A 27,967-nucleotide genomic window follows, 5' to 3' on the forward strand; every position below is an offset into this window, starting at 1 on the left:
AACAGATCCATGCTGGCTTCAGGTGCTGTGGCTTTCCTAATGGAAAACTGAAACATATGTCAAAATTCACATTTCTCCAAGAAAAATACCGATTCTATGGAAAGAGCAAGATCTGAGGAACAACACCCCCCACCCCCTCAAAAAAAAACCACAACAAAACACACACATACACAAAAAAAAAAAACCCAACCACAAAACCCCCAAAGCATTTTGGCTGAAAATTTCTATTCAGCTCAAAGCACAAATGAATCTTGTATGAAGGTTCACATGAAGTCAGCTGCCACTGACTTGTGTACCTCCTTACACACCAAAAGCACAATCCAGGATAATTTATGTTGTGTACCTTACCCTAATTTCCTCTCATTTCTCCCTATATCCTGAAGCCAGTATTCTTATCTTTTAAATCCAGAGGAGTCAATATGAAAACTAATACCAAGAAAGTATTAAAAATTGCCTAGACAGATTTATGACTGACACTACATCACATACAGTCACGATGATGCTGAAGTCACCCCATCTCAGATAAACAGTGTTTCTGCAGAAGAATGTGAGGTTTGAGTGGCATTGTTAAGGAGCTTGTTTCCTCATTCATTGCTAATTTGGAACATAGAGTCATAAACGTGTAACACAGTTGAAACTGTCGTAAACCTGGACGAGGGTCAAATAAGCTGTGCATCCCATTTGTGTTCACCCAAAGTATCTGAACTCAGCTGCTCCTTGCCATACACAGACAGAAGGAATTTTGTGGTTGGACCACGAACAGTCACATTAACACAATTACTACTGCGCCGCATGTTCCACCAGCAGAACTCTGAGCAATATAGAACTGAAAAGAGCCAGAGACAAGGACTGCCAAGCACATTTCGGCTTCAGTGGGAAAAATGCAGGTGCTGGACAAAAATGGGCAATGCTAGTATACGTGGCAGTGTCGATTGATAATAATAGTGAGTAAGAGACAGAGAGAGGAGTAAGAAGCTATGCGGCTCCTTCCAGTGCTGCTTGGAAGATGCATTTAGAGTCATAGAATCATCTGGGTTGGAAGGGACCTCTGAAGGCCACCCTACGCCAATCCCTACCATGGCAGGGACACATTCCACTGCGGCAGGTTGCTTGGGACCCCTCCAACTGTCCTTCAGTTGTAGAATCATAGAATCGCAGAACAGTTTGTGTTGGAAAGGACAAACTGGATCATCCAGTTCCAACCCCCTACCATGAACAGGGACAGCTTCCACTAGACCAGATTGCTCAAAGCCCCATCCAATCTGGCCTTGTTTCCAGGGTTTTCCTTAAAGTTCCTAAGTGTTAACTTTGTGCAGTCAGGGAGATACCGGAAATCTCCTGCAGCATAGAGGGCTCATGTTTAACTTCTGACCCTGGCTGCATAAGGACAGAGTAATTTAGCATTAATTAAAGCTCCTATTAAAATACAGTTGTGAAGTTTAGCAGTTCAAGAACGATTAGCGCCAGGTAATCAGTTGTTAAGTATCTAGTAATCTTTTCTAACACTTCCTTTCGTTACAAACATGCCATCAACCTCGCCCGTTGCCGCGCAGAACGCGGGGAGCTGCAGCACTGACGGACCTGATCCAAAAAGGAAGGCGATTCCTCCCCCCGGCGCACTCGGCAGCCGTTCTAACGGGCCGCCGGCCCCTTTCCCGACACAGCCCCCCACTGGGGCAGCGGGGGGACCTGCAGGCACCAGCACCCCCAGGCCCCCCGAGGGGCCTCTCCACGTCGTCCACACCAGCCCCCCGCAGCCGCGCCGCCTCCGCGGGCACAGCCGGGCAGGAGGCTCCTTCGACAGCCCCGGCCCCACAACCGCGTCCCCCCAGCGCGGCGGCGCCTCCCGGGAGGAGGAGCCGGCGGCGGCGGGACTCGCCCCGCCCGGCGAGGCTCTGCCCCGAGGTAGCGGCCCCGCCGGGCGCTGCAGCCGGCACGGAGGTCGCACAGGTAGGGGCAGGCGGCGGCGGGGCGAAGCCTCGGATGCCGGGCGCCCCGCGGCCAGGTACAGCAGCAGCGGCGGGCAGCGCGCCCTGGCGCAGGTAGAGACGGGGGCTGGGCCCTGGGGAAGCGCAGTGTGGCCGCAGCGGCCGCTCCCGCCGCGCGGGCTTTGAAATGAGTCAGTTTTGGTTGGAATAATCATTGGCAAGCGAGGAGCCGACGTGTTCCTTCCCGAGGGTAAACTGCTCGCAGACCGAGGAACACTCCGCACAGTCGTGAGGTAACGACAGCCACATCCTTCGGTTTCCACGGCTGCCTCCTTCAAAAATGAAACCTTCACCTGTAAGCACCGGCACATCGCAGCAAGACAAAGACAGTGTGAGGCTGCTTCTTTTAAATGACGAACATTTTAGCGCATCACACAGCTGGAAATACAAAGGCATCTTGGTTTTTTAGCTTAAAACATGGGTGTTACTAAACGCGTCTGTGTTTTGTTTTCTTTGCAGGAACCCATCTGCTCTTGCTGCGCAGGATGGTAGCATAGTGTCTTCTGCAGGATGAAGGCGCCAAGAGGAGGCAGGTGCTGGTGGCTGGGGACTCTCCTCGCCGCCTGCCTGGCTGCCCTTCCCGGCAGTACCGCCTGTCCCAGGCTCTGCGCCTGCTATGTCCCCACCGAGGTGCACTGCACGTTCCGGTACTTCACTGCTGTCCCACCGCACATCCCTCCAAATGTGGAGCGCATCAATCTGGGGTATGTTTAACATCGAGATCCTAAATGCACAGACCAGTTACCATTCAACATTTTGCAAAGCAGTAATTAATAGTTTCCAGATCTAGGGCTAAAATGAACCAAAGCAATAAATAAATCTTTATAGAGTTCAGTGCTCTGCTGTATTCAAAAGTGGTTGTAGTCACAGCTAGCAAAGACCACCAACACTAAGTGGAATTGTGGGGATGTATCACAGGGCATGTAAGGACTTCAAAAAGTTTCAAACTTAATTCTTTTATGTTACCCAAACATTCTGCATCTGCAACATGGAATTCAGAAGGAGTCTGAAACAGAAAGAATTCTGTCTGGGAAATGATAGTTCAGAGCTCAGGCAGTGGGCTGGAAAACTAGTACATGTGTTAAAATCTTCAGACTTTGCTGTGACTTCAGAATGTCACACAATGCTGGTATCTCTGCTTTTATCTATCAGCTTTATGGGAAATAGCACTTGCCTGAATATTTCAGCCTCCAAAGTGGTTCTGTTCTGTGGGTGGTTAAAAGGAATGGGGAGCAAATTCTATACGGGCTCACTGACCTATTAACAGGGTTTCCAACAAGTGCCTTCTGTCATACAATCAAATTATGAGATTAATCAGCAATATTTGGCTCATCCTTGCATCACTTTTGATACATATAACCTCCGAATCATCCAATATGTGTATGCAGAAAATGTAAAAGGAAGTTTTTGTTGAAGTCTTCCCCTTTATCTGCCTTATGCTTCCAGGCAACATATCCAGCTCCCTGCTCCTGACTCCTCTCTGCCCTTTCCTTCCATTGATTTTGTCAGTGTTGTCCAGAAATGCTGTATATAAAATCTTACAATTAAGTACAAGTACTTTTAGAGGGTTATGGGTTACCTTAGGAGAAAGACATGTGACTGAAATACATTATTTACTATAATGGAAAGGCCATCTAACTGATGATTTAATCTAATTTACTGTCACCACAGGGCATAGCAAGTGTAAATGGATCATGAGAACAGTCCCTGCCTTGGCTAATCAGGTCATGCAAGGCGGTAGTAGTCATGAACTCAAAGACATCACAGAGTCGATACTCAGCATTTGTGAGGCTTACACACCTTGTACTAATGCTGGGACAGCATAACATCACCACAGCCAATACTCAGGCTGGCTAGACTTAGATACAACCAATGGTCAAACCTCCCATAGCAGTGCAGCCCTTATGTGAAGGGCGTTCTGTTTCATTTTTGGCTTGCTGTTTAAATCCAGCCAAGTCTATCCATACTCTATGTATACTTATGGAAAATAGGGGAGGCTGAGGCTACACCTGCATTAACAAGTTGTGAGCAACACTGAATACATGCAGAGTGGGAATAAAACTCAAGAAGTACAACTGGAAAGGGCAGACAGCATTGTGCAGCCAGTGCAGGGACGGACTGCCAAGCACACTTCAGAACCCACCTGCACTGTAGCTGAAGCCCAGCCACCATCCCATAGGTCCCAGGAGACAGGTCATCCCCAGGACCCCCGGTTTTACCTGGGTCTCAGTGGACAGCAGAGGAGGCTCACTGTTGCTCATGGACCTCTCTGTGATGCGGTAGTGTTGGGAAAGCCCCCAGTTGAAAGAGGCATCGATGTATCACTAACCTTCATCATTACAGAAGCCCATGGCTCATCTGCATTGAAGCCCAGACCTGGCTTCAATGAATTATTCCTGAAGAAATGGCTTATAATTTCATCTTGGCAGTCAGAGTTGCTGTGAACCTTTATGTATTTCCAAAGAGTTGTTCTTTTGTTTCAGTTTTGTTTGTTTGAAACTTGTGAAGTTGATGTCTGACTAAACCCAGGTCTGGGATGAAATGTTTGTTACAGATACAACAGCTTGCTCAGACTGACAGAAACAGATTTTTCTGGCCTAGAGAAACTGGAGTTACTGATGCTGCACAGCAATGAGATAAATACAATCCCTGATAAGGTGTTCAGTGATTTATATTCATTACAGGTAAGAACTAAATGACCTAATCTTAATTAGGAGATGACCTAATCTTAATTTTTGTTCTGACTTAAACAGTTTGCAGTAATACTGATAAATGGAAGCAGACCAGCGGTATGTAGCATTTTGGTTTCCTATTTCTTATTGTATCCACGTGAAAGATGAGGGAAATGCCTTTCCTTCCCAGGAGGGCATCTGAGTACAGTTTAAAGAGTGTGGCAAACATATCGGTAGGTACCTGTATCTTAACACACAACTGCAGTTTAAACTCTTGTTTGCATGAAGGAGAAAGACTGCAGAACTCCAAGTACTGCATCTGTGATAGGAAACTTGTATTTAGTTAATCTGTTAGTCAATGTTTATCTTTTTTTGAGGACTTTTTGCCATCCAGATTTCCCTTTCCCTTCAGTACATTATAGCCCTGTCCCTTTCTGTCCTTCATTAAAAATTGGCTCCTACTGAACATATTACATATAAACATTTAAATCCTTTAAAAAACCCTTGGGTTTATAATTTAGTATGTATTTGTGGACTTCTAAAATGCAGTATTTGATGCCTGTTTTGTTCTTTAACTGAAATATTTCCTATTTATAAAATATTGCCTATATTTATGTGTATTCTGAAAATTAGTACATATACGGTGTCATACAGGGTTTCTGAAGCTGTCTCAGTACGCGCCATGTAGATACTTATATATAAAGAATTACTAAGATGATTATTTAGGAACAGCCATTCCCAGCTAATTCAATGTACAGGTAACACTTATTCTCCAGTTAAACTTTCATCTAGAGCTGTTGTTAACTGCTACGGAGAAGTAACAATGATGTTTTAGCTGTGATGAACTAAGAACACAAGAGACCTGAACTGTTCCGACAGAAAACTTGGGATTTGCTCAGTTGCTGGTTATAGGATTAGGAGGGAAAGGCAGAAACCAGAGAAGGTGTGGAGCGTATAGATCTCCAGGTTGCATTAGCGCTCACAAAGGGTAGCTCTGTGCCTGAAAGCTTGCTTGGTAACTCCTCACAACTGACTTAATAAAATAAGCTTTATGGAGTCCAACAAGCTTTCCCTCCCCTATGAACAAGGAAGATGGCAGCACAATTACAGACAGAATCATAGAATCATTTTATCATAGATATTTCTAATGGAATTACATTGGGCAAGTAAATTTGAACCTTTTTGTGATTTTTTACTTCTCACTAGTTTTCAAAATACAGAATTCAGACTGCAACGGTAGAATTCTAACAGGAAAAATAACAACGAAAAGGGTGTCTTGGGCACCATATTTTATCCCTCAGCAATATGCCAGGTTCGTGCATCTCAGAGTTACGAATTTGACTTTTATCCGGTCAGCAACAACATGGCACCTGAGAGTTAGGGTTAGGAAAGTAGACAGCTCAGATGACACAAATCCTGAAACTTGGGGCACACTTTGTAGATTCTGTTGGTTAGGCAGAAATAAAAATAGATTCTTGCATGAATTTTTATTGTCGTAACACTGGCTGGAGCAAAAATCCCTACCACAGCTTATGGTCAAATTCTGCTTCCCCTTTTCGTAAGCATAGCTTAATTGGGACGTTTTTTATTTCTTTTTCTTAAGAAGAAATAAGCATGGGTTTATTTCATAGAATCACAGAATAGTTAGGGTTGGAAAGGACCTCAAGATCATCTAGTTCCAACCCCCCTGCCATGGGTAGGGACACCTCACACTAAACCATCCCACCCAAGGCTTCATCCAACCTGGCCTTGAACTCTGCCAGGGATGGAGCATTCACAGCCTCCCTGGGCAACCCATTCCAGTGCCTCACCACCCTAACAGGAAAGAACTTCCTCCTTATATCCAATCTAAACTTCCCCTGTTTAAGTTTTAACCCGTTACCCCTTGTCCTGTCACTACAGTCCCTGACGAAGAGTCCCTCCCCAGCATCCCTATTTTATTTTTTAATCACTGCATTTTGTAAATGTGACTGCAGAAAGGTCACCCTGATGGACTGTTGGAACAAGAAGCAACCCTTTAGTCCTGCAACTAACACTGCATTTATTTCTCTTACTGAGTTTTTTCCAATCAATCGCTGCCGTTACTGGTCTGGTGAAGTACTTGAAAGGGTAACCATCAATCAGAATGTGTTAGGAGTCTTAACAGTATAACATGGGTTAATGTTATACACTTACTACTTTTTCATCAACAGGTCTTAAAAATGAGTTATAACAAGGTCAGAGTTCTTCAGCAGGATGTTTTTCATGGTCTGAAGAGCTTGGTACGACTGCATATGGACCACAATAAAATTGAGTTTGTAAATCCCTATGTTTTCTATGGACTCACAGCACTGAGGTTGGTCCACTTGGAAGGAAATCTACTTAAGCAGCTTCATCCAGATACTTTTGTCACCTTGCGCTATAGCCAAATATTTAAAATATCCTTCATGAAGCACATATATTTGTCAGACAACACGCTGACTTCACTGCCACAAGAAATGTTTTCCTACATGTCTGAGCTAGAGAGCATTTACCTTCATGGAAACCCATGGTCCTGTGATTGCAACCTCCAATGGTTTGCAGAATGGGCAAAAGCGAGACCAGGTGAGCGAAAGGCTTTGTTTATGCTTTTAATCATGTTATAGCATCTTGCTCTTTCTGGTAAAGGTAACTGTCCTTTATTCATTTGTTTATTCTCACAGACAAGACTGGGAGACAGGAATTTTGCAGGTGCATGTAATCAGGATAAATAGATTAATACCATTCAGTTTTCCAGATTAAATGAATCTAGTGGTCTTAACCCATTCCAAAGTGCAGCTTAATGGAACACTTTCCTTGGCCAGTCCAAAGCTTTTGTGCCCAGGGGACTCCACAGGGAATAAGGAAGCTAATTTTTATGTAACTGGCAAGAATGAAGGCAACATTGTCCTTGATTTTTCCAAACAGAAATAAGGAACAAGACTCGAGAACTTTTTCATTTGCTGCTCTGAGCAGAGGTTGCACACGATAGCGTAGTGTCACCTTCACCCTGCCACAGCCTGTGTTGCTCAGAACCAAGCTACGGCCATATACCCCAGCAGAGCCTGCGTTGCGCCGTGTAGAACTGGGACAGAAGGATTCTGTATGGAGCTGCAATAGCAACAGTCCTTAGGCAGTTTCACCAGAGAAAATTCATAGGTTTTCTTAGGTTACTTTAAGATTAACTTTGTTAATATTCAAGAGAACAAGCTGCTGGTAGTTAAATGCCTTTTTAATACTAACAATAATATTACAAGAGCTTACTGCATTTTTCTTTCCTTCAGATGTTGTAAAGTGCAAAAAAGACAGAAGTTCCGGTGCTCAGCAATGCCCACTTTGTGCTAGTCCCAAAAATCATGAAGGGAAAAGCTTAGTGGATGTTCCTTCTGCATCTTTAACCTGCACTAAGCCAGCCATACATGACTCTCTGAAATTTAAAAACCTCACAGTACCAGATGATGGGGATTTCAATTCTGTATCTCCTAAGGAATTCATAGCTCCTATAGGATCCATGGTTTTGAACATGACCGACCAAGCAGGAAGCCGAGGTAACTTGGTTTGCAACATCCAAAAACCTAAAGAAATGTCTCCCATCTCATTTGGCAAAGATGGCAACAGTACAGTGCTCAACACAGCATTCTCAACATCTCTGGTATGTGGCATTGATTATGAGCATATTCAGCAGCTGTGGAGCATACTGGCACTGTACAGTAATTCTCCCTTAAAACTGGAAAGGAGTGCCCTAGCAACTAACGTGCCTTTTCTTAGCTACAAATATAAACAAATCTACTCTGAAAAAGATGAACTTTTTACCAATATAGAGTCTGAACTGAGAGCTGAACCACCTTGGTTAATGCAAAGCAAAGTGGCATTACAGCTAGACAGGACAGCAACCACACTTAACACCTTGCACATCCAGTACTTTACGGACGCTCAGATTATTTTGCCCAGTGCTGACAAAAGAGGAGTAAGAAATAACTGGGCCATCATCTCCAGGGACAATAAAACACAAACAGAGCACACTGTTTTAGTCGGGGGGATGGTAGAACTAGAATGCCAAGCAATTGGAGAACCAGCTCCTGCAGTAGAGTGGATATTGGCTGATGGGAGCAAAGTCAGAGCTCCTTATATCAGCGAGGATGGGAGAATCATAGTAGTTAAAACTGGAACATTCACATTACGGACAGCTGATACTTTTGACAGCGGGCTTTATCACTGCATAGGCACAAATTACAATGATGCAGATACTCTCACATTTAGAATTACTGTGGTCGATCCTTATGTGGAACACAGCAATGTAAATGGAGCCCAACTTTCTACATTTGTTGGCAGCACACTCTATCTTCCCTGTACGTCCACTGCTGTTCCAGATGCTTCCATTAGTTGGGTATTGCCTGAACACGTGATTCTTCATCATTCTGTAAGAAACAAACATATTTTTGACAATGGTACCTTAAAAATACAAGGGGTAACAGAACAAGACAGTGGGTACTTTCGATGTGTTGCAGCCAACCAGTATGGTGTTGATCTTTTGGTTTTCCGAGTGCTAGTTAGAAAGGATGAAACTGCTCTGAAGAAAAAGCAGATAGTTGTGGGAGAATGGGAAGAGGGTGATGGCTCTGGCAATGCAATGCTTGCCTCTGCCACAACACAGAAACACCCTCTAGCTACTCTAGCTCCCTTGACAGCTAATCAGGAACCTGCTGCCTCAGCATTCAGAAATCGGGTTGCACAGACTGCACATCAAAGGAACGGCTACAGGAACATGACTTTCAGGCACTACAGGGACAAAATAAGCAGGCGGCTCAGAGGACACAGAAGACAGTTTGTTTCCTCAGCCAGGAGAGTCGACCCACAGCTCTGGGCAGCCTTTTTGGAAAAAACAAAGAGGAACTCAACATCGATGGAAAATCGAGAAGTAGCAACGAATCCACCTATTGAAGTCCGCACGTTCTCAGAATTACCTGGAATTGAGGAGGAAACATCTGGTGATCTTGTATCTCTAGAAGAAGAATTCATGATTCCAGTAACAGAGACAGTCCCAGTATCTACTCTGGGGAGAGCAACAGAAAACATAGTAACTGCAGGGCCTGAGATGACCATGAGTAACACTCCTGCTATTAAGACCTCTCTTCTTGTTTCAGAGGCAGTAACTCCTCTCCCCTATCCATTTTCACAGTCTCTGTCATCTGACAGCAGAAGGCCACAAACATATCTAAAACCTACAATTACAAACTCATGGGAAAGATCTGATTTCAGTCTAATATCAGCAAGTGGTGTAAAACAATCAACTCATCAGCAAATTCAGATTCTTCAGAACATTACAACTCGTACACCCCAGGCCCCGCAGGAATATGGAAGACGAAGGAAAACTTCTGGTAGGAGGCGAATTGTTAGACCAGGACGTATTCCAAGTACGAAAGAGCACAGATACGATCTGGGGAGGCCAGGATCTGTCAGAGGAAGTACAGCTGTGGCTGCAGATGTTCAACTGAATATGAAATATATGTCAAGTTTACCAACTTTAAATAATTTAAGCAGCTTCATCAACCCATTTAGCCCAGAAGCACCTCTGTCTTCCCCCTCGATCACAAACATGCCATTGGAGCACCCAGCAGGTACACAACAAAATACAGTGTTCCTCAGGAAAGAGGAAAATGAAGCTAGTGAAAGGGAGAAAGATACTACAGTCATGACTTTCATTATGAAGGCGACCCCAGATAGTCCTGAATGGAAATTACAGAGCAGTGCTCCATTTCAGACAGGGACTGATACAGTCCAACCTTTTACCATCAGACTACCAACAACAGCAACCTACACAGCTCATGTTGCTACAGAGATTACATATACTGCAAGCACTAAGGTATCTTCTACCCTTGAATCAGTCTCACCCAGCATTAAGCCTAGAACCTCACCAGAAAATTCCCAAAGAGGAAAAATTACTTGGGAACTTCTCTTTGGAAATGGTGTGCAAAAAGAGGTTCTGAAGAAGCGACCAAAACAATGGACAGATAAGTTTCCATCAACAGAGGTATCGACCATGCATCCTAAAACTACAACATCGTTATCTGTGTTCAAAATGTCTCCTCTGCACTTTATGCCTATTTCAACAGGTGGGAATCACAGCAATGGTTTCTTGTCTTTAAACAAACCCATTCATTATGGCAATGCTAAGTCAGAACATGTTCCCACTACAAAACTGCATTCTTCCTCTAATCCTGCAACTAGTGCCACCAAAGAAATGGATGTAACTCATTTGAAGCCAACAGTTCAACCTATTATTGCCCCTCAGACTGACACCAAAATCACCAAAAGTAAAATATACAGAATGGGAAAAAAGAGAGGTCAGAGGAGGAAAAGGCCCCTTATGACATCTACTTCACAAAGCATGACTGCAGGCCACAGCACTGCAGTGATTCTGCCTATGAATACAGCCATGCCTGTCACGACAACAGTTAAGTCATTGACTATGCCTACAAGTCTTATGCCTGCAAAACCTCTCTCTGAGAGTGTGAGAGCAGTCTCAGTGGCAGAAGTGCCAGCACTGTGGATCCTTAACACACCAGACACTCCTCAGCTCACACCTGCAGCAGCCATGCAGACATTGGCTACCCCTGTCACATGGAGGAACAGCCAGTCAGCCATGCTACCACAGAGCCTCATCACACCAATCCGGACAACACCACAGCTTTCAAAGCTTTTCAGCACCCCAAGCACCCAACCTGCCACAGACTGGGTGGCAGCTGGGTCAGAACCTGCTCAGCAAATTGAAGCCACCGCAACAGCAAGCGAACAATCATGGCCAAAACCAGAAAAGAGTGCTACCCAAGACAACCACGTAGTACAGCCCACATTCCCAGCAAGAAGTGTGTCAAGTGCTCCTGCTGCAAGCACAATCACTCCTGCCAGCACCCAGCATCCCACCCCACCACCAGCCCTCGCAGCAGTTGTGCCTCCTGCACATAATGAGGGAACCAACTCACCTCCGTGGGGGGCAATCAAATTCTGGCAGAAGCCATCCAAAGTCACAGAGAGGGTCAGCACATTGGCTGTCAACACACTGACCATGCTGAAGTCATCACAGATCGCAACTCCGCATGTGCCTCTGTGGGGAAGTGACAAGGACAGTTCTGCCAAAGGCTGGTCTGAAAAGAGGCAAGATCAAGAAACTACCACCCCCATTCCTATAGCTTTGGACTCTTTGAGCAGAAACCATTTGGCAAAGCCCAGAATAATTGGAGGAAAATTAGCTGCTTTTACTGTACTAGCTAATTCAGATGCTTTTGTTCCTTGTGAAGCTACTGGTAACCCTCATCCAACAATACAGTGGACCAAGATATCAATAGGTAAGCTTGATAAACCTCTCTAGAATTTTCCTTCCATTACAGTCATGTAATTTGGCAGATGTTTTATGTGCCAAACTCAAGTATTGCATCATTTAAGAGTACCATGAAATATCGGTGAAAAGATGAACTTGGAGACAGTGACGGAGATGGATATCCCCAGACATCTTCTGGAGGATCTTACTGATGAAGTAGTTATTTATGGAAACTAAAAAAAATCTATAATATATATTTAACTATAATTCTGTACTTACTGTGAGAAGATTTCAGTATTTATTGTGTGCTACTGGCTATTTCAGAAGACAAGTAAAAAGAAAAATCTGTCTGTGGTAACAAACCATCAAATCAAGTTAAAGCTATGTCAGAATATTTTTGAATGCAAAGCCTAGTCACGACTATGCTTGTATGTTGGGATATGCAGAGCCCCATCTGCTTTATCCGAACTTTGTCTCTACTGAGGACCGAGTTCGGGCTTTACTTTAAAGCTTTGTCACTATATTCAAAATATGATTCTGTCTTTCTCACTATTGCCTTGGTTATTTGGGCAAAGTAGACGAGGGTGAGGAAAGCGTTTTCAGGGGCTGAGTAAAAAGAAACAGGAGAGATTCTGACATGCTGTGCTGGTGTCCCCTTGCTTCTGTAGGGACCGATGCTCCAGAAAGCCGAGGCAACAGCAGATGGATAGTGTTTGCCAACGGCACGCTCTCCATCACCCGGGTGGGCCTGGAGGACCGCGGGCAGTACCTGTGCACTGCAGCCAACCCACATGGTGCAGCACGGCTCCTGGTCACCTTGTCGGTAGTGGCCTACCCACCCCGCATCACCGGCAGCAGGTGGCAGCTCCTCACCGCTCACTCCGGAAAGCCCGTGGCAGTGAAGTGCAAGGCTGAGGGCAGGCCTCCTCCCACCGTCTCGTGGGTTCTAGCAAATAAAACACACATCTCCGACTCCTGGGCAGGAAATAACAAAGTTCACATGGAAACAGATGGCACTTTAATTATCAAGGAAGTCACTGTTTACGACAGGGGCCTCTATACATGCATGGCTAAAAACCCAGCAGGCACTGATAAGCTGATTGTAAAACTGCAGGTCATTGCAGCACCTCCTGCTATTCTGGAAGAGAAGAGAGAACGTGTTGAAGTAATGATGGGGGAAAATCTGAAACTCCCTTGCACTGTGGAAGGGAATCCTCAGCCCACTGTCCATTGGGTCCTCTCTGATGGCATGGTAGTGAAACCCCTGCAGCTGGTAAATGCAAAGCTCTTCCTGTTCTCCAATGGGACCCTCCACCTCAGCAGTATCACCTCTTCTGACAGTGGGAATTACGAGTGCATAGCCACAAGCTCAACTGGCTCAGAAAGGAGAGTGGTGAGCCTCGTGGTGCAACGCAGAGATACACTTCCAAAAATAGCTACTGCCTCTGAAGAAATGACTCGCTTGAATTTTGGGGATAAGTTGCTTCTGAACTGCACAGCGACTGGGGAGCCAAAGCCCAGGATCATCTGGAGGTTACCTTCCAAGGCAGTCGTTGACCAGTGGCACAGGTAGGAGTCTTGTGGTTCCCCCACCTCTTGGAAAACTTTAACACTGTCTTCTCTGGTGCTCATTTAAGAGATGGTTACATCACTGAAACAATATATTGGGAACTAAATTCACTTTTAAATGTTTAACAGTGGTGAAATATCTGTGATGATGGCTTGTTATTACACATTACATATTACATTACTATATATTATACAACATATATTACGTTATTATATTACACATAACAGGTCACATCAGTTGGTGAGGTCTTACCAAAATGGACACAAGTCATATTTGAATTAAGGAAACTGATGTTAATCATGTATTGGCTGAATGGTGTTATTTTATAGGAGGAACAGTTTATAAGAGGTTTGTGAAGTGGGACTCAGGAGGAGAAGGCTTCTATAGTTGACTGTGCCAAGTCAACCTTTGAGCATCCCTCCCCATGCCCCCTCCTACAGTAACACTGGAGCTTTGCTTTGCGAGTGACAATCCCAGATTAGGATGCTCCTTGCAGGCTTACAAGAACTTGCAGCTGGGCTGAGAAGGGATGTCCAGGTCTGCTCCCTGCTGCTGGACAGGCAGCCAGAAAGCCATCACCCAGTGCTGAGTGTCATTCTGGGCAAGATAAATCAGCACTGCCAGCTGCCCTGGCTGGGCCAAGTATTGTGGGTTGTCCACACGGAGAAGAACGAGGGAGAGGAGCAGAGGCTGGTGGGATCGGGGACGTGAGGTTCAACAGGCTCATTTGTTCACAGAACAGCTTTTCAGCAAGGAAAAGGTAGCATTGTGCAGCTTTGCACACCTACATAGGGTCAGCAAGCACACAAGCATCGACACAGCAACAACAGCAGCAACTGCCTCAGGTTAGAACCCACTGGGTAGGTGGTGATGGGGACACAGTGCCTTTGGAGAGAACATCTGTATTGTGTCGTTCTGTTAATACTGTCAGTCGCTGTCAGTGCTCAGTATTTACTTGCAGCATTTTGTTCCATAATTCGTTTCCTCTTTCTCTCCCCCCAACAGAATGGGAAGTCGAATCCACGTCCACCCCAATGGGTCCTTGGTTATTGAGGCAGTTACTGAAAAGGATGCAGGTGACTATTTGTGTGTTGCAAGAAACAAAATTGGAGATGATCTGATATTGATGAAAGTCAGCATCACAATGAAACCAGCCAAGATTGACCAGAAACAGTATTTCAAGAAACTGGTGCCATATGGAAAAGATTTCAGAGTAGATTGCAAGGCCTCTGGGTCACCCACACCAGAAATATCCTGGAGTTTGCCAGATGGGACAGTGATCAATAACGCAATGCTGGCAGATGACAGCGGACGCAGGTCTCGCAGGTACGTCCTCTTTGACAACGGAACACTGTATCTCAACAAAGTTGGAGTAACAGAAGGAGGAGAATATACCTGCTATGCTCAAAACACCCTGGGGAGAGATGAAATGAAGATACACATCGCGGTCATTATGGCAGCCCCTCAGATAAAGCACAGTTACAAGACATACCATAAAGTGAAAGCTGGAGATACGGCATTACTGGATTGCGAAGCTGCTGGGGAACCCAAGCCCAAAATATTCTGGCTGCTACCTTCCAGTGACATGATCTCCTCATCAACAGACAGACATTTCCTGCATGCCAATGGTTCTCTGTCAGTCAGTCAAGTCAAACTGTTAGATGCTGGGGAGTACATGTGTGTGGCTCGTAACCCTGGAGGGGATGATACAAAACTGTATAAACTGGATGTTGTTGCAAAACCGCCTGTCATAAATGGTTTATATGCAAACAAAACAATCATGAAGGTGACGGCAGTGAGGCATTCAAAGAAACAAATTGATTGTAGGGCAGAAGGGACACCTCCCCCTCAGATTATGTGGATCATGCCTGATAATATTTTCCTAACAGCTCCATATTATGGGAGCAGGATTGTAGTACACAAAAATGGAACACTTGAAATTCGGAACATAAGGCCTTCTGACACGGCAGATTTTATCTGTGTGGCACGTAACGATGGTGGGGAGAGTATGCTGGTGGTGCAGCTGGAAGTACTGGAAATGCTAAGGCGACCAATGTTTAAAAATCCATTCAATGAAAAAATAATAGCAAAACCTGGGAAAGCTACCATGTTGAATTGTTCTGTGGACGGAAACCCTCCACCTGACATAAGCTGGATGCTACCTAACGGCACATGGTTTTCCAGTGGCATCAAGACTTCCCAGTTTCTCACAGGAAGCAACGGCACCCTTACCATCTATAGTCCTGATGGAGACAAAGCAGGAAAGTACCGCTGTGCTGCCAGGAATAAAGTTGGCTACATTGAAAAGCTGATCATCCTGGAGGTTGGCCAGAAGCCCAGTATTCTCACTCACCCCACGAGGCCGGTGACAGGCATTAGCGGGGAGTCATTGTCGCTTCACTGCCTGTCTGATGGGAATCCTAAACCAGCTACGGCGTGGACTCTGCCAGGTGGGCACGTGCTGGATCGACCACAGATCAACAGGAAGTACATACTGCTGGAAAATGGCACATTGGTTATACGAGAAGCCACCATTCATGACAGAGGAAATTACGTGTGCAAGGCCTACAATAATGCTGGAGATTCCTCTGTAACCGTTTCTGTCATTATTGTAGCATATCCCCCAAGGATTATGAACAGGCCACCACAGACCATACACACAATGCCTGGTGCAGCTGTGCAGCTCCACTGCGCAGCACTGGGAATACCCAAACCAGAAATTACCTGGGAATTACCTGACCACTCAGTAGTGACTACAGGTCATCAAGGCCGAGCATCAGAGAACAGAGTGCTTCGTCCTCCAGGGACATTACTCATCCAGAGTCCCCAGCCCTCAGATTCTGGCTCATACAAGTGCACAGCGAAGAACCATCTTGGCAGTGATTTCACAGTAACATATGTCCACATCCTCTGAAGTAAGAAATACTGCATAAAAGATGTGTTAACAAAATCTACAGCTGGACTGAGTTCATTCCTGGAGTAAGTTTAATCAAAGGCAGCCATAGGCAGTCAAGTGCCTAAAAACATGTAAAGGATTCAGTCTGCAATGACCGTGCAAAAAAAGAGAGGAAGGACTTCAGGAAAGTAAGGTCTAGCAGCACTACTGAGAATTGGTTCTTTAAATTAAAACAGACTTCAGGCATTTTACTCTGCCACCAAACATTGAATATCAAACAGTTACTTTTTGGAAACGTACCTAGAGTTCTTCAGTAAAGGACAGACTTTTTCATATTAGTTTCATACTGTCCACCTTGTATGACTATCAGGAGCATGGGTCACATAAAGCAAGGGTACCTGAGAACTAAAAAGCTGATTTTTATTGTGATACAGATTACTTTCTCCATGTGTTTGAAGAAAGGTTTTTTTGTTTGAAGAAAGTTTTCATGTTTAAAAAATACTTAGTATTTTTTTAATAAACTATCAATGGTGAAAAGAGTAGTAAAGTACTTTTGATAATAGAGCTCTGTTTCACATGGGGTTTTTGCAGAACTTGGGAATGATATATCCAGAACAACTTCGTTCTTATTTTTAAATGAGAGTACACTCTGTTTAGCACTGTTTAGAAGAAGTATATGGACCATGTATAGAAACACTCCTGCTTGGTATAATTTTCCTTCTGTACATGAATGGAAAACACCTTCGCAGTGATAGGAAATGGCTACCTAGATGTTGTACACTAATGAATCACTGACTGGTGAAATTAATCATTTGACTGGTCAAATAAATCTTTGGACAATTAAGCCAGTAACTAAATCTCACAGTTTCTTATCTTCTTCCTGAGAGACAGATTAATGTCAGGGCAGAGGGGTCAAAATACATGCAATTCAGCATTGCAAAAACCCATGCATCCCATGGAAGCATTGCCACTGTCCCTACAACCCCAGCTAGTATACAGTAAGGTACCACTTACAAGTAGGGTCCGTAATGAACCCCTCTGGTGCTTAGCAGCACCTGAGCTGCCTGCAGCAACATCTTGGCAGCAGCACACAAGCCACTGTTGAGTAGTAGTGGAGTAGTAGCCACAAAACAGCTGGATTACACGAATCTCGCTGGTTAACATCTGCAATAGCTTTAGCTACTATGAAGAACAGTAAATCTCCTTAACAAAACCTGAACGTGAATAATTTTTACATGAGTAAGACTTACCCAGCTACTGTAAAAGCCAACCAAAACCTACTTTCCTACAGATCTCTGTGCCTGGCTGCGCTGCCTCCCAGGGCCCTGGAAGCTATGCAGGCAGTCTTCCCCTCCCCACAGAACATCAGTCTATGCTACCAGCTATAAATTCTTTGTATGGTAAATTAACCAAATTGAGTTAATACAAAGTTACAAAATATTCCTCTGTATATGCTAAATACCCTGCAAGTCCACTTTCAGAATGAATGCATTTTAAAAACCCATATAGACATAACTCCTAAATTGCTAATACATTTATACTGTTTTTTTCAGCTCTAATATGAGTAAAGTTATATTTGGGCAGGTTTAGGGTAATAATGATTTGTTTGTGGTAATTTCAATTTCCAATTTACTTGTGGTTTTGCATTCAGCTGATAGCACTTAACCCTCACACCACTGAAACTCCCTCAACAATCAAGATTCCAGCCCATACCTGGAAATACTTCCTGTGCAACAATGGCAGCAGACAGGAGTTATCAGTAATGACTCATTTGCGTCAACTTCAGTAGAAAGAACTGTGAATTACAGAACTCCTGAGACTGCTGAGATGACTTTAGTGTCTTTTCCACCCTCCCTCTGTGAAAGCTGGTACAAGGTTTGGTACTGAAGGCATAGGGTGAGATACAGCAATTTGTTTTCTGAGGCTCTGCCAGAACTGAGAGATTTCCTTGGAGGAGTTGAGCAAAACCCGCTCTGACTGTTCAGTCCTTGTTGCAGTGCCATGCTCTCCTTTAGCACTGATCACCAGTGAGCTTTGTATTAAAAAGACCAAATAGGAAACACTGCTACTTCTAGTAGGTTTATTAACATTACACTGTGGCTTTTAATATAAACTTTAAGAAGTTCTAATACAAGCAATAAAACCCACTTCAGCACCTTCTTAGCACAATAAGAGCAAGAGAAAATTGGTACTTTAAACAAAGAACTTTATAAAGTGCATATGAAAATTGCAGTCAAATAAACACAAGTTAAATCGATGCTTGTTCTACCAACAAAGAAAGAGGTGAACATTCTAATGAACAAATTAACTTCTATGCCAAAATCAGAAGTGCCTTTCAGTTCAGTAGTTTGGTCCAGTGCAGTTCCTTTTTTTAAAAAAAAAGAGGAAAAAAAAAAAACAACAAAAGGAAACAAAACCAAAAAAGCAACAAAAAAAAAACCAACACCCCAAAACAAAGAATATATAAAAAGAAGTGTTTCCCACAAACAAGTCCAGCATTCTTTGTCCACCTTAAAAGTAATAGGACCTAAAGCACCAAATTCATAAAATCTGCAATAACATTCTTCAAATAGGCCCACAAATTCATACATTTAAATCTAGTTAAATGGAAAAAAAAATCCCCTACCCCAAACCCACCTTGTTACATATTCACATCAACTGCAGCACAAAAAATAATCATTGAAATAATAAGAGAAGAAAATGAAAGTCTGCTTTCTAGCAATAACTAGTGCATTGACTTTTGAATGTTCTGTTCTTCAGTGCAAACATAGCCTTACATCTCCCTCCCATCTCCAGCTCAGAAGTGTGACGTGTGCCCGTACTGGTTCACTCCTGGCTGTGGCTGGTTACCTGGTGGATAAAGCAAAGGGAAGTGATATTGCCTCACAGCTGCGTTCCACAGCAGTACAGAAAACACGGGTGTTTCATGCAGCAGTAGCTGACTTAACAGTCACTGCACTCCCTTACACACCTAACACACACCAGAGGTGCTCAGTTCCCTGGGGACTTTGCCTGTGGTAGGACTGTAGAAGTAAGAGGAGAAATCATGCGGCAAATTGTGACAAGGCCACCAGCACCTGTCCTGCAGGTGACCGGAGTTCCTCTGGAGACCAGCCTGTGGGATGCACTAGCACCAGAATTTTGGTATTGCATCATTGCTGGGATGGGTAACCCGCTGTCAGCAGCTAAATTTCTTACACATATATATGGCAGCATTTAAATAAGCAGAACATCTCCAGAAAGATAATTCCACATTCGAATATGCCTATGTATCTACATACATCTATATAAGCGTGCATCTCACGTACTGGAGAGCTGCTTCTGGAGCTGCCTGACCAGCGCAGCCGTCTGTTGTTGCTGCTGTGTCTGCTGTAAGCCTTGCCTTGGAAACTGCAAAAGAAACATGAAAGAAGAAATAAATAGGCACGGTGTTAAGTTCTGTGTCAGATAACTGCAGAGGAGTTCAGCCTGTGCAACCCACTGGCTGCTGACACAGCCCTCCCTGGACATGGGGCAGCAGACAGCAGATGTTTCTCCACAGTGAGCCCTGACTGGCTTCTAACAGCATAGCAAGGACACATGGAACACACTTGGAGCTTCCAGAGCATTTGTTCTCTTTATTCCCTTAGACAGCAAGATGGGCGAGATCTCACACATTTCCAGTTGTGTTACAGGTGTCACATGTGTCCAGCTGGCTAAAGGGGACAGAGTCAGTCTGTGTCTTTTCCATCTCTGAAGATGTCAGTCATTCTAGGCAGCTTTACTGTCTGCATTGTGCAAAGGCAAATCAAATCAAAACTGCAAATCAAAATTAACAGTCTTTTTTAGCATTTTTAAACACTTATGTGTACTTGAAACATAATAGTCAAAAATAGGCTTCTGGAAAAACATTTTCCCCAGGGCAGTGGCACTTCAGATGTCAGGAAGGGTAACCTTTCTATGCTTCTGGCTGTCATTCAGGAAAAAACTCATTCTCCATTAACAACTTCTATTGATCATCAACCTGTATGTCAGAGCACTGAATACACCTCACACCACACTACTGAGGTATGGTAGACCGACATGACACAAATCATCTGTGTGTGCCACAGGGATGGACACCTCTGGGGGCAGAGGTCTGTGTATACAACCAGCACTTCTTCCCTTGGAAAATACATCACCCATGTGAAAGAAGAATGTCTGTGCGCCAGGTACCTCAGACTCCAGAGGGCAGAGCACTGAGGGCACAGCTCCCCAGTGCTTAACTGCTCCTGGGAGGGAAATCGGGACCACTGCAGGCACTGTTGTACTGCCAAGCACTGACCAGACCAAGCTTCCACCACATACTGTCTTGCCAATCCCCAGGGCCTCTCAGCTCTCTAGATCTGTCTTCCACATCCCAGAATTTTCCTTCTCATTAGATTTGTTAAAATGCTTCTAATTAAGTAACATTTTATGCTTCTCCACAAGGATACACGATTAGTGTGTGAAAACCTGGTATGTTGAATAAAACTGGAGTTATTCAATACTCTAATAACATCATACACACCACAGAAAACGCCCACGCTGTGTTTCAGTGAAACCTTTTGCTTACTGAAGGGAGTTTCAGTGTTTTATGAGATTTCAGCATCTTTTCCCTTTCTAAAACCAAATCCTTTACTTAGAATACATTGTGTAATCTTCTGGCTAACAGTCCTTAGTAAACGCTGAGGTTAGTCAAAAAGCATTAACCACCTCAGGGTTTCTTGCACTTATAAGCTGCCTCCAAATTTCTCTATCACGTCCTGTTGATTAATGCTTTTAAACTCAGAAACTAGCAATTTCAGCATAACTGTATTCTTCATTTTTCTACAGCATAGTTTTTCTAGTTATCTTCACCTACCTTAGATTTGTCTGGAAAAACTGCCCAAATAGAGGAAGCAAGCATAATGACACTGTAAATTCAGTGGACATATCCATAATAATCATTTGGTACCAACAGTGATTGGTAACATCACTCATTAAACTATAAAAGGCTCCAGTTCAGCATAAAGGAGCGTCTCAAAAGTAATTTTGTTTGTGCAGCTGTCTTCATGCAGCTCTGTTTTGTGCCTAATGATTAAATTTAAAAGGATCTTCAAACAACAAATCCAATTTTTCCCCAGCCTGTTAGCAGCGCAACCGAAAAATCAGAGGCCCAAAGTCACTAATGGTCTCCTGTGACATGAACCAAGGCCAGACCGGGGCCTGGCAGCGCTGGAGCTGCCAGTGTCCACATTCGACGCCAGAGGGAGCGTGGATGCTCCCCCAGACATAGCAACGTGGAGAAACGCGACCATCAGCACCCTGCGTTTCCAAGTGAATGCTTTTCCTAGTGTTACAGCAGAAACTACTTCCACACGTAGCCTCTGTTGTAGGCAACTGCCCTGCTTTCACTTCAAAATACCACAACTACAGGAAAAAAAACCCCATCAGTTTATATGCATCAGAAGCAACTACAGGTATTTCTTACAAAGTTTAAGGTTTTTAAGTTAGCAAGGGCTATTCATTATTATGATGATATATTAATCAGGATAACTTATAAAACCACATAGCACAGCAAGCATAAAAGGAATAAATCGTTCCTGCTCTCTTGGCCTGCTGCTTTGGGACTACTGAAAGGTATCATTAGACCCCCAGAAAAAGAGATTCCTGACTTTCCAGGAGGGCTTAACAGCACTTGGTTCTGTATCAGATTTTCAAAACAGTCCTTTATTTATGCTGCACTAGGAGTAAGACCGAGGATGACTTTAAAGTCTCTCACTGTTTTCCCCCTCTGAGTTCACACAAATAGATTTAAGGTAGTCTGGACAGTCTTTATTTTACTGGTGACAAAAGAGACACACAGAATTAGAAACACACCAGTACCCTTTTTCTTTTTTGACTATATCCCCAGGTAACTCTCAGAAGAATTGCAGTGGATGGTTATCTGTATCGTCTGGGATATTAGTCACTAGTATTGACTAGTTTTAAGTCAATACTGCTACGTGTAACTTCAAAAAAGGTATGTTGAAATGAAACGTGAACTTTTCCTACACATATGCTAATCTTTTTTCAACCAAAACGACATGTCATCGTTGGCCCAACTTTGGTATCAGTTTTGACTGAACTGGTGAATGGTAGTGCAGGAGGCAGCATGCGCTCCAGTCCTAGAAGGAGTGTCTTTGGACAGCAAACTCAACTACACTGTGGCAGAGCTGCTGGGGGTGGGCAGGGCAGTGCACAAGGCCTCCTTGCCAAGGCCTGCATTCAAAACAGCACCTGCCTCCCCAATGACTTCAGCAGTGTGACACCTCAGCACATGTGCAACCCGCTTCGTGCCATGTTTTGGCAAGATGGATGCACTTGCATGGTCTTCTGTGGACAGACGCAGTCTGCTCCTGCCCACAGTCAGAGCCAGCCAGGAGCTCCCCAGGTGCACTAGGGGCTATTGAGCCCCAACTAGTACACTGTTATCACAGCTGCAGCTTGCAGCCAGCTCAAGACATGGCAAAACGCGCCTGTCACCACCCGCACTGGGCACTCATCCATCCTGCCTTCAGAGCAGTGGAGGAATGGCACTGCAGGCACCATGGCAGCAGCACCGGCATGCAAGCAGCAGTGCAGGGAAGCTTGCACAAACCGCATCTCCCAGGCTGCCATGCTGCTGTGACAAACCCCACCCTGCCACTACCCTCACACCCCCAAAGTATCTGTCAGTCGCCTCTGCTTACCAAAGGCTGCTGTGGTTGCACGGGCTGGAGACCAAGTGGCTGCTGCTGCCCTGGCTGCTGCTGCAACTGAGAGACAACAGGCATTGAAAAATCATAAAAATAAGAAAGATGGGGAGAGACTTCTTAGCGGGGGGTGGGGGGGAGATTCAGGCTGGATGTGAGGAAGACATTTTTTAAGGTCCCTTCTAACCCATACTAATCTATAATGCTATGACTGAAACAAGAATGACCCAACACACACGCTGCCTCAGGGAACAACTACGACCTAGGCAGTGTGGCTTTTCATGACTGATTTCCAGCACAAGATCTGGGCTCGCTTACAGCATTGGTTACTGAAGGCCCCATTTAGGAGATCAGCCTCACAGCTCTCCACTTTCATTGTCAGCCACACCAAGGCTGACAAGGAGCTTTGTTAACAGAAAAAAAAAAAAAACAACCAACAAAAAACTCAAACCCTGGTATATTTAGTTTACTACAACATAAAAATATTTATATGAAGTACATTATTGGACAAGAACTGGCACAGACAGCTATTACATTTAAATGACAACATGAACCTAATCAAAGGGCTATGGGAAGGATTTTTAATGTAACATACTTCCCCTGTGCCAAGCCCTATGTATTTAGGAGATAAACTGATACCTGCCTCTGAATTAAAAATATATCAGCAAATCAGAATATAGGAAATAGGCCAGGAAACCCTTTGGTTTAATCGGCACACATTATAAGGCCAGATAGCACAGTCACTGCTTTTGTCTCAGCACATTCAGCTAAGCTATTCTCAAATTTACCTTCTCCAAAGGCATTCTACAATCTTGAAAAAATGAAAGTACTGAATTTTATATCTGTCCAGAGCTCTCTTTTGGAAATTCCAAATGTAAACAATGTATTATTGTACTTACGTAAAAGTTCTATGATTCTATGATTTATGGCACCAGGCTCTGCTGCTTTTAGACTTAAGGGAATGTGCAAGTGTGTAACACTGTCACCTGATACAGTCTCATTTTCACTCCCCTCCTGCACTGAAATAGCCCTTGCCACCAGTGCAGCCAAATTCCTCACCTGAAAGAGTCTCTGCTGTCGCATCTGCTGCTGTCTCTGTCTCACTGGCTCCAGAGGCAGCTGTACTGAGTTCAGGGTTGGATGAGGACTTGCGGTCATTGCACTGTCCAGTCCCCCTCCAACCAGTGAATTTGGCTGCAAAGGCTGATGGCTCAATCTGATTGAGGAAAAATATAATGGATTATATTTCATTTACAGACCAAACACAAGTTAGTCTAGGAGTACTCAACTATAAACAGCAACATTAGACTTCCGTAGATCTAAAAGACACTACATTTTACAGGAAGAATATATTTCCAAATCTCAATGCTTTGAACAATATTCCATAACAGAAACTGTACCATGCTATTGCCCAGTTACTGATTTACATAACAACATGTTCCTCTAAACAAGAACAGATCCAAGCACTCAATTCTTGCTTTACTAGGGAAAGTGATGACTTTCTACATTTCAAGCAAGAATTCCACATAAGCGTTAAAATGTTCTCCAGATCAAAATATCTCATAGTTACATTACTATGAATTTAAAATCAGTCATCACAAGGTGGTCTTTTTACTTTCTAAAATACTGAAAAACACACCAAGCAAAAAATACTTTCTTTGGATCTTTTGTGAATAATTAACATTGACAAAGCAGAAAGACACACATAGAGAGAACATGCCAGCTAGCTTGCAATTTATCTTGCCTGTTTAAAACTCAGAAAAGAAAAGGCAGTTCAGGTTAGCAGCTAATGCAAGGCATCTGTAGGTTTTCATGCAAGGCTTTCAACCAAAGCTTTCTGTAGGTTTCCATACAAGGTTTTCAAACAAGTCAAGGCCAAACTTCTTGAAGAGGTACAAATGCCCCAAATTGAACATACTCTTAAGATATCCAGGCTTGCAAGAACTTAAAAGAAGTTAAGGATTATTGCAGAATATACAGTAACGCTCACAATTCCAGAAAAAACTGATTTCATTAAATAACAAGGATTGAGAGAGTATTACATAGCTACATACATGATGCTCATATTCTGCTTACAACAAGCAATTGATGAGCAAATCAGCCAAGCACACTTGAACTTAGCATCTAAAAGAGACTTTAGTTTTGGGACCAAATTAGAGCTGAAGCAGAAAAAGAAGAGTATTTGTACTTGGTAACATCAGGGGTACTGCAGAATGAACAGCATGGGAGAAGGGAGACAGGACAGAAGCTCTGCTGACAGGCCAGACCACCTTTTGATGACCAACGTCTATGTGCTGCGGTGCTGTTCAGTGAACCTGTGACCCCCACATGGGGAGAGGGCTGCACTGCACAGCTGCTACTTCTACAGCTGGACAGTGCCTACTGAGGCAGACCTTGCAAATTTTGACTGTTCACACACACGCCACACTCTAATTTGAGCCTGTGGTTTTGGGGAGTCACTCTATTGAACATATCTATTCAAAATGGAAACTTCTGATTCAGACCTGTAGTGTCAGTTCAACAACGCTAGACTATTAGAAAAAAAACCAAACAACATACTTGATTCAAGATTGCAATTGGAAACTCCAGTTTTCCACTCTGCTTACTCTGTAACACTCTATTTTACAGATTTCTTTCCTGCTTCACATTTGTCTTCTCTTTCATTACATTTCTTTGCCAATGAATTTTTCCTGTTTCTCAAAGGCACTGAAACTCAGTTACTTCCAAACTGAAGTCAATTTAGTCTATTCAGGCTTAAACAAAATTTACTTGTCTATTGCTAGTTAAACTACAAAGTTGTTCTTACATTTTCCTGACTACAGACCCTTTGGTAAACCTGCAATATTTGTGGTGTAATACCACACACGTTAGCATAATATGGATACCATATTTGTGTGTGTAGTGAAATAGGATCCAACAGCTACCCTCAGATCAATTTTTATGTTCTACAAACACACGGGACAATTGGGCTACAACACATGCCAATACCAACTTAAATTAAATGAGGGGAAAATCAAGTGGAAATTGGAGAGAAAGGCCTATTTCTTGCTAATCAGACCCAGTGTTAACTTCATTTGGATTAATCCACTTTATTTTAAATAAAGCTTTAGACCTCAAAACAAAGTTGCCATTAAAATCCTGCAGTGTTACCAGCTGGGAGAACTGCAGAAGCTCACCGCTGCGAGCCTGCCAAAGGCTGGACATAGGCAGCTGCCTGCTGTTGGATATATCCGCTGGGCTGCTGCTGCATCTGCCGCAGCCTCTCCATCAGAGTGGGGCTGGAATGCGCTGCTGAGTATGTTCGGGGGTTGTAGCTGGGGGAGAGCACTACACCGCCAGGCTGCTGCTGCTGCAAAGGCATCTGAGTGCTGTACATGGTGTATCCATGAGGCATGCTCTGCAGGGAGACAGAGAGGAGAGTGACTTTGCTGTGCCCCTATTTAAGTTAGCCTAACTACTAAAGAAAGAGACCACCCTGGCCCTTCTCAAAGAACCAGAGCCTCGACAACCAGAGGTAAGTCAGTGAGATGCACTGCTGCACCCACAAACTGACCTGTGGGCCCCTCACTCTGGCTGTACCCCACTTCTGTTTGTGGGTTCAGGCAGCTACAATGTGGTCACACACCACAGGATGGAACCCACACTGTGCTACCCTTCCCCAAGTGGCACTGAGCAGGAGTGGGGTTCTGCCTCTCTCTCCATTTCCCATCCCCAAATGACCTCTATACCAGATGTATTATATGCCTGCATACAGACACAAGTAGTATGGGGAATAAACAAAAGAAATTGGAGATGCGTGCACGTCTACAGGGATATGATATCATTGGCATCACAGAAACATGGTGGGATGGCTCCTATGACTGGAGTGCTGGAATGGAAGGTTATAGGCTCTTTAGGAAAGACAGGCAGATGGGAAGGGGATGTAGCAATTTATGTCAATGATAGGCTGGAGAGTATGGACCTCTATCTGGGGAGAGGTGATGAGTCAACAGAGAGTTTGGGGGGCAGGGTCAAAGGGAGAACTGCGATGGGGGGCATTACTGAGGGTGTTTAGTACAGGACTCCTGATTAGGAGGACTGTGTGAATGAAGCCCTCTAAGACAGATAGGAGCAGCTTCATGCTTGCAGGCCCTTGTCTTCATGGAGGACTTCAACCACCCCAATATCTATTGGAGGTATTGTACAGCCCAGCACATGTAACCCAGGAGGTTCCTCAATTGTGTGGGAGACAACCTCCTCCTGCAAGTAATAGAGGAGCACACAAGGAGAGGTGCCATGCTTGACCTCGTGCTCACTAACAGGGGGGAACTGGTGGGGAATGTGACACTCCAGAGCAGCCCTGGCTGCACTGATCATGAGATGGTGGAGTTCAAGATCCTCAGAGCAGTGAGAAGGGTGCACAACAAGCTCGCTGCCCTGGACTTCAAGAGAGCAGATTTTGGCCTTTTCAGGAACCTGATCAGTAAGGTTCCATGGGATAAATCCCTAGAGGGCAGGAGTGCCCAAGGCTGCTGGTTGATAGGCAAGGATCACCAGCTCCAAGCTCAGGAGCATTGCATCTGACAACAAGAAAATAGGGCAAGAAGGCCAGGAGGCCTTAATGGATGGATAAGATGCTGCTGAGAAAGCTCAGAAGAAAAAAGGAAGCTTATAGAAGGTGGAAGTGAAGACAGGCAGCCTGGGAAGAATACAGGGACATGGCCTGGGAAGCTAGGGACCAGGTCAAGAAAGCTAAGTCTCAGTTAGAATTGAATCTGGCCAGGGTTGTCAGAGATAACAGGAAGGGCTTCTGTAGGTATGCTGCTAACAAAAG

The 27,967-nt window shown here is 44.2% G+C and overlaps 2 protein-coding genes across 11 annotated transcripts in view; one reads left to right on the forward strand and one right to left on the reverse strand.

The window, feature by feature from the left end:
* Positions 1 to 2,498: 2,498 nt before the first annotated feature.
* On the forward strand, positions 2,499 to 17,273 carry IGSF10 (immunoglobulin superfamily member 10). Its single transcript, XM_065674752.1, has 6 exons — positions 2,499 to 2,692; positions 4,543 to 4,672; positions 6,853 to 7,243; positions 7,942 to 12,003; positions 12,644 to 13,544; positions 14,551 to 17,273. Exons 1-6 carry the CDS (start codon positions 2,499 to 2,501, stop codon positions 16,457 to 16,459), a joined length of 7,587 nt encoding a protein of 2,528 aa, XP_065530824.1. The 3' UTR covers positions 16,460 to 17,273.
* A 1,234-nt stretch (positions 17,274 to 18,507) lies between these two features.
* Positions 18,508 to 27,967, reverse strand: part of MED12L (mediator complex subunit 12L) — a 150,301-nt gene continuing 140,841 nt past the window's right edge. For 6 of the 10 annotated variants that reach the window (XM_065674759.1, XM_065674755.1, XM_065674758.1 and 3 more), the window contains 5 exons: positions 26,331 to 26,551; positions 24,214 to 24,370; positions 23,152 to 23,217; positions 19,750 to 19,831; positions 18,508 to 19,291 (listed from right to left, as the gene is read on the reverse strand). In XM_065674759.1, coding sequence (XP_065530831.1) covers positions 19,239 to 19,291; positions 19,750 to 19,831; positions 23,152 to 23,217; positions 24,214 to 24,370; positions 26,331 to 26,551 — 579 coding nt within the window. In that variant the 3' untranslated portion in view covers positions 18,508 to 19,238. Of the gene's footprint in view, positions 19,292 to 19,722; positions 19,832 to 23,151; positions 23,218 to 24,213; positions 24,371 to 26,304; positions 26,552 to 27,967 lie in introns of those variants that run through there. The other 4 variants (XM_065674760.1, XM_065674756.1, XM_065674763.1 and 1 more) reach the window with 2 other exon arrangements.

Source organism: Lathamus discolor, chromosome 3 (genome assembly GCF_037157495.1).
Source record: "Lathamus discolor isolate bLatDis1 chromosome 3, bLatDis1.hap1, whole genome shotgun sequence".
Taxonomy (NCBI): domain Eukaryota; kingdom Metazoa; phylum Chordata; class Aves; order Psittaciformes; family Psittacidae; genus Lathamus; species Lathamus discolor.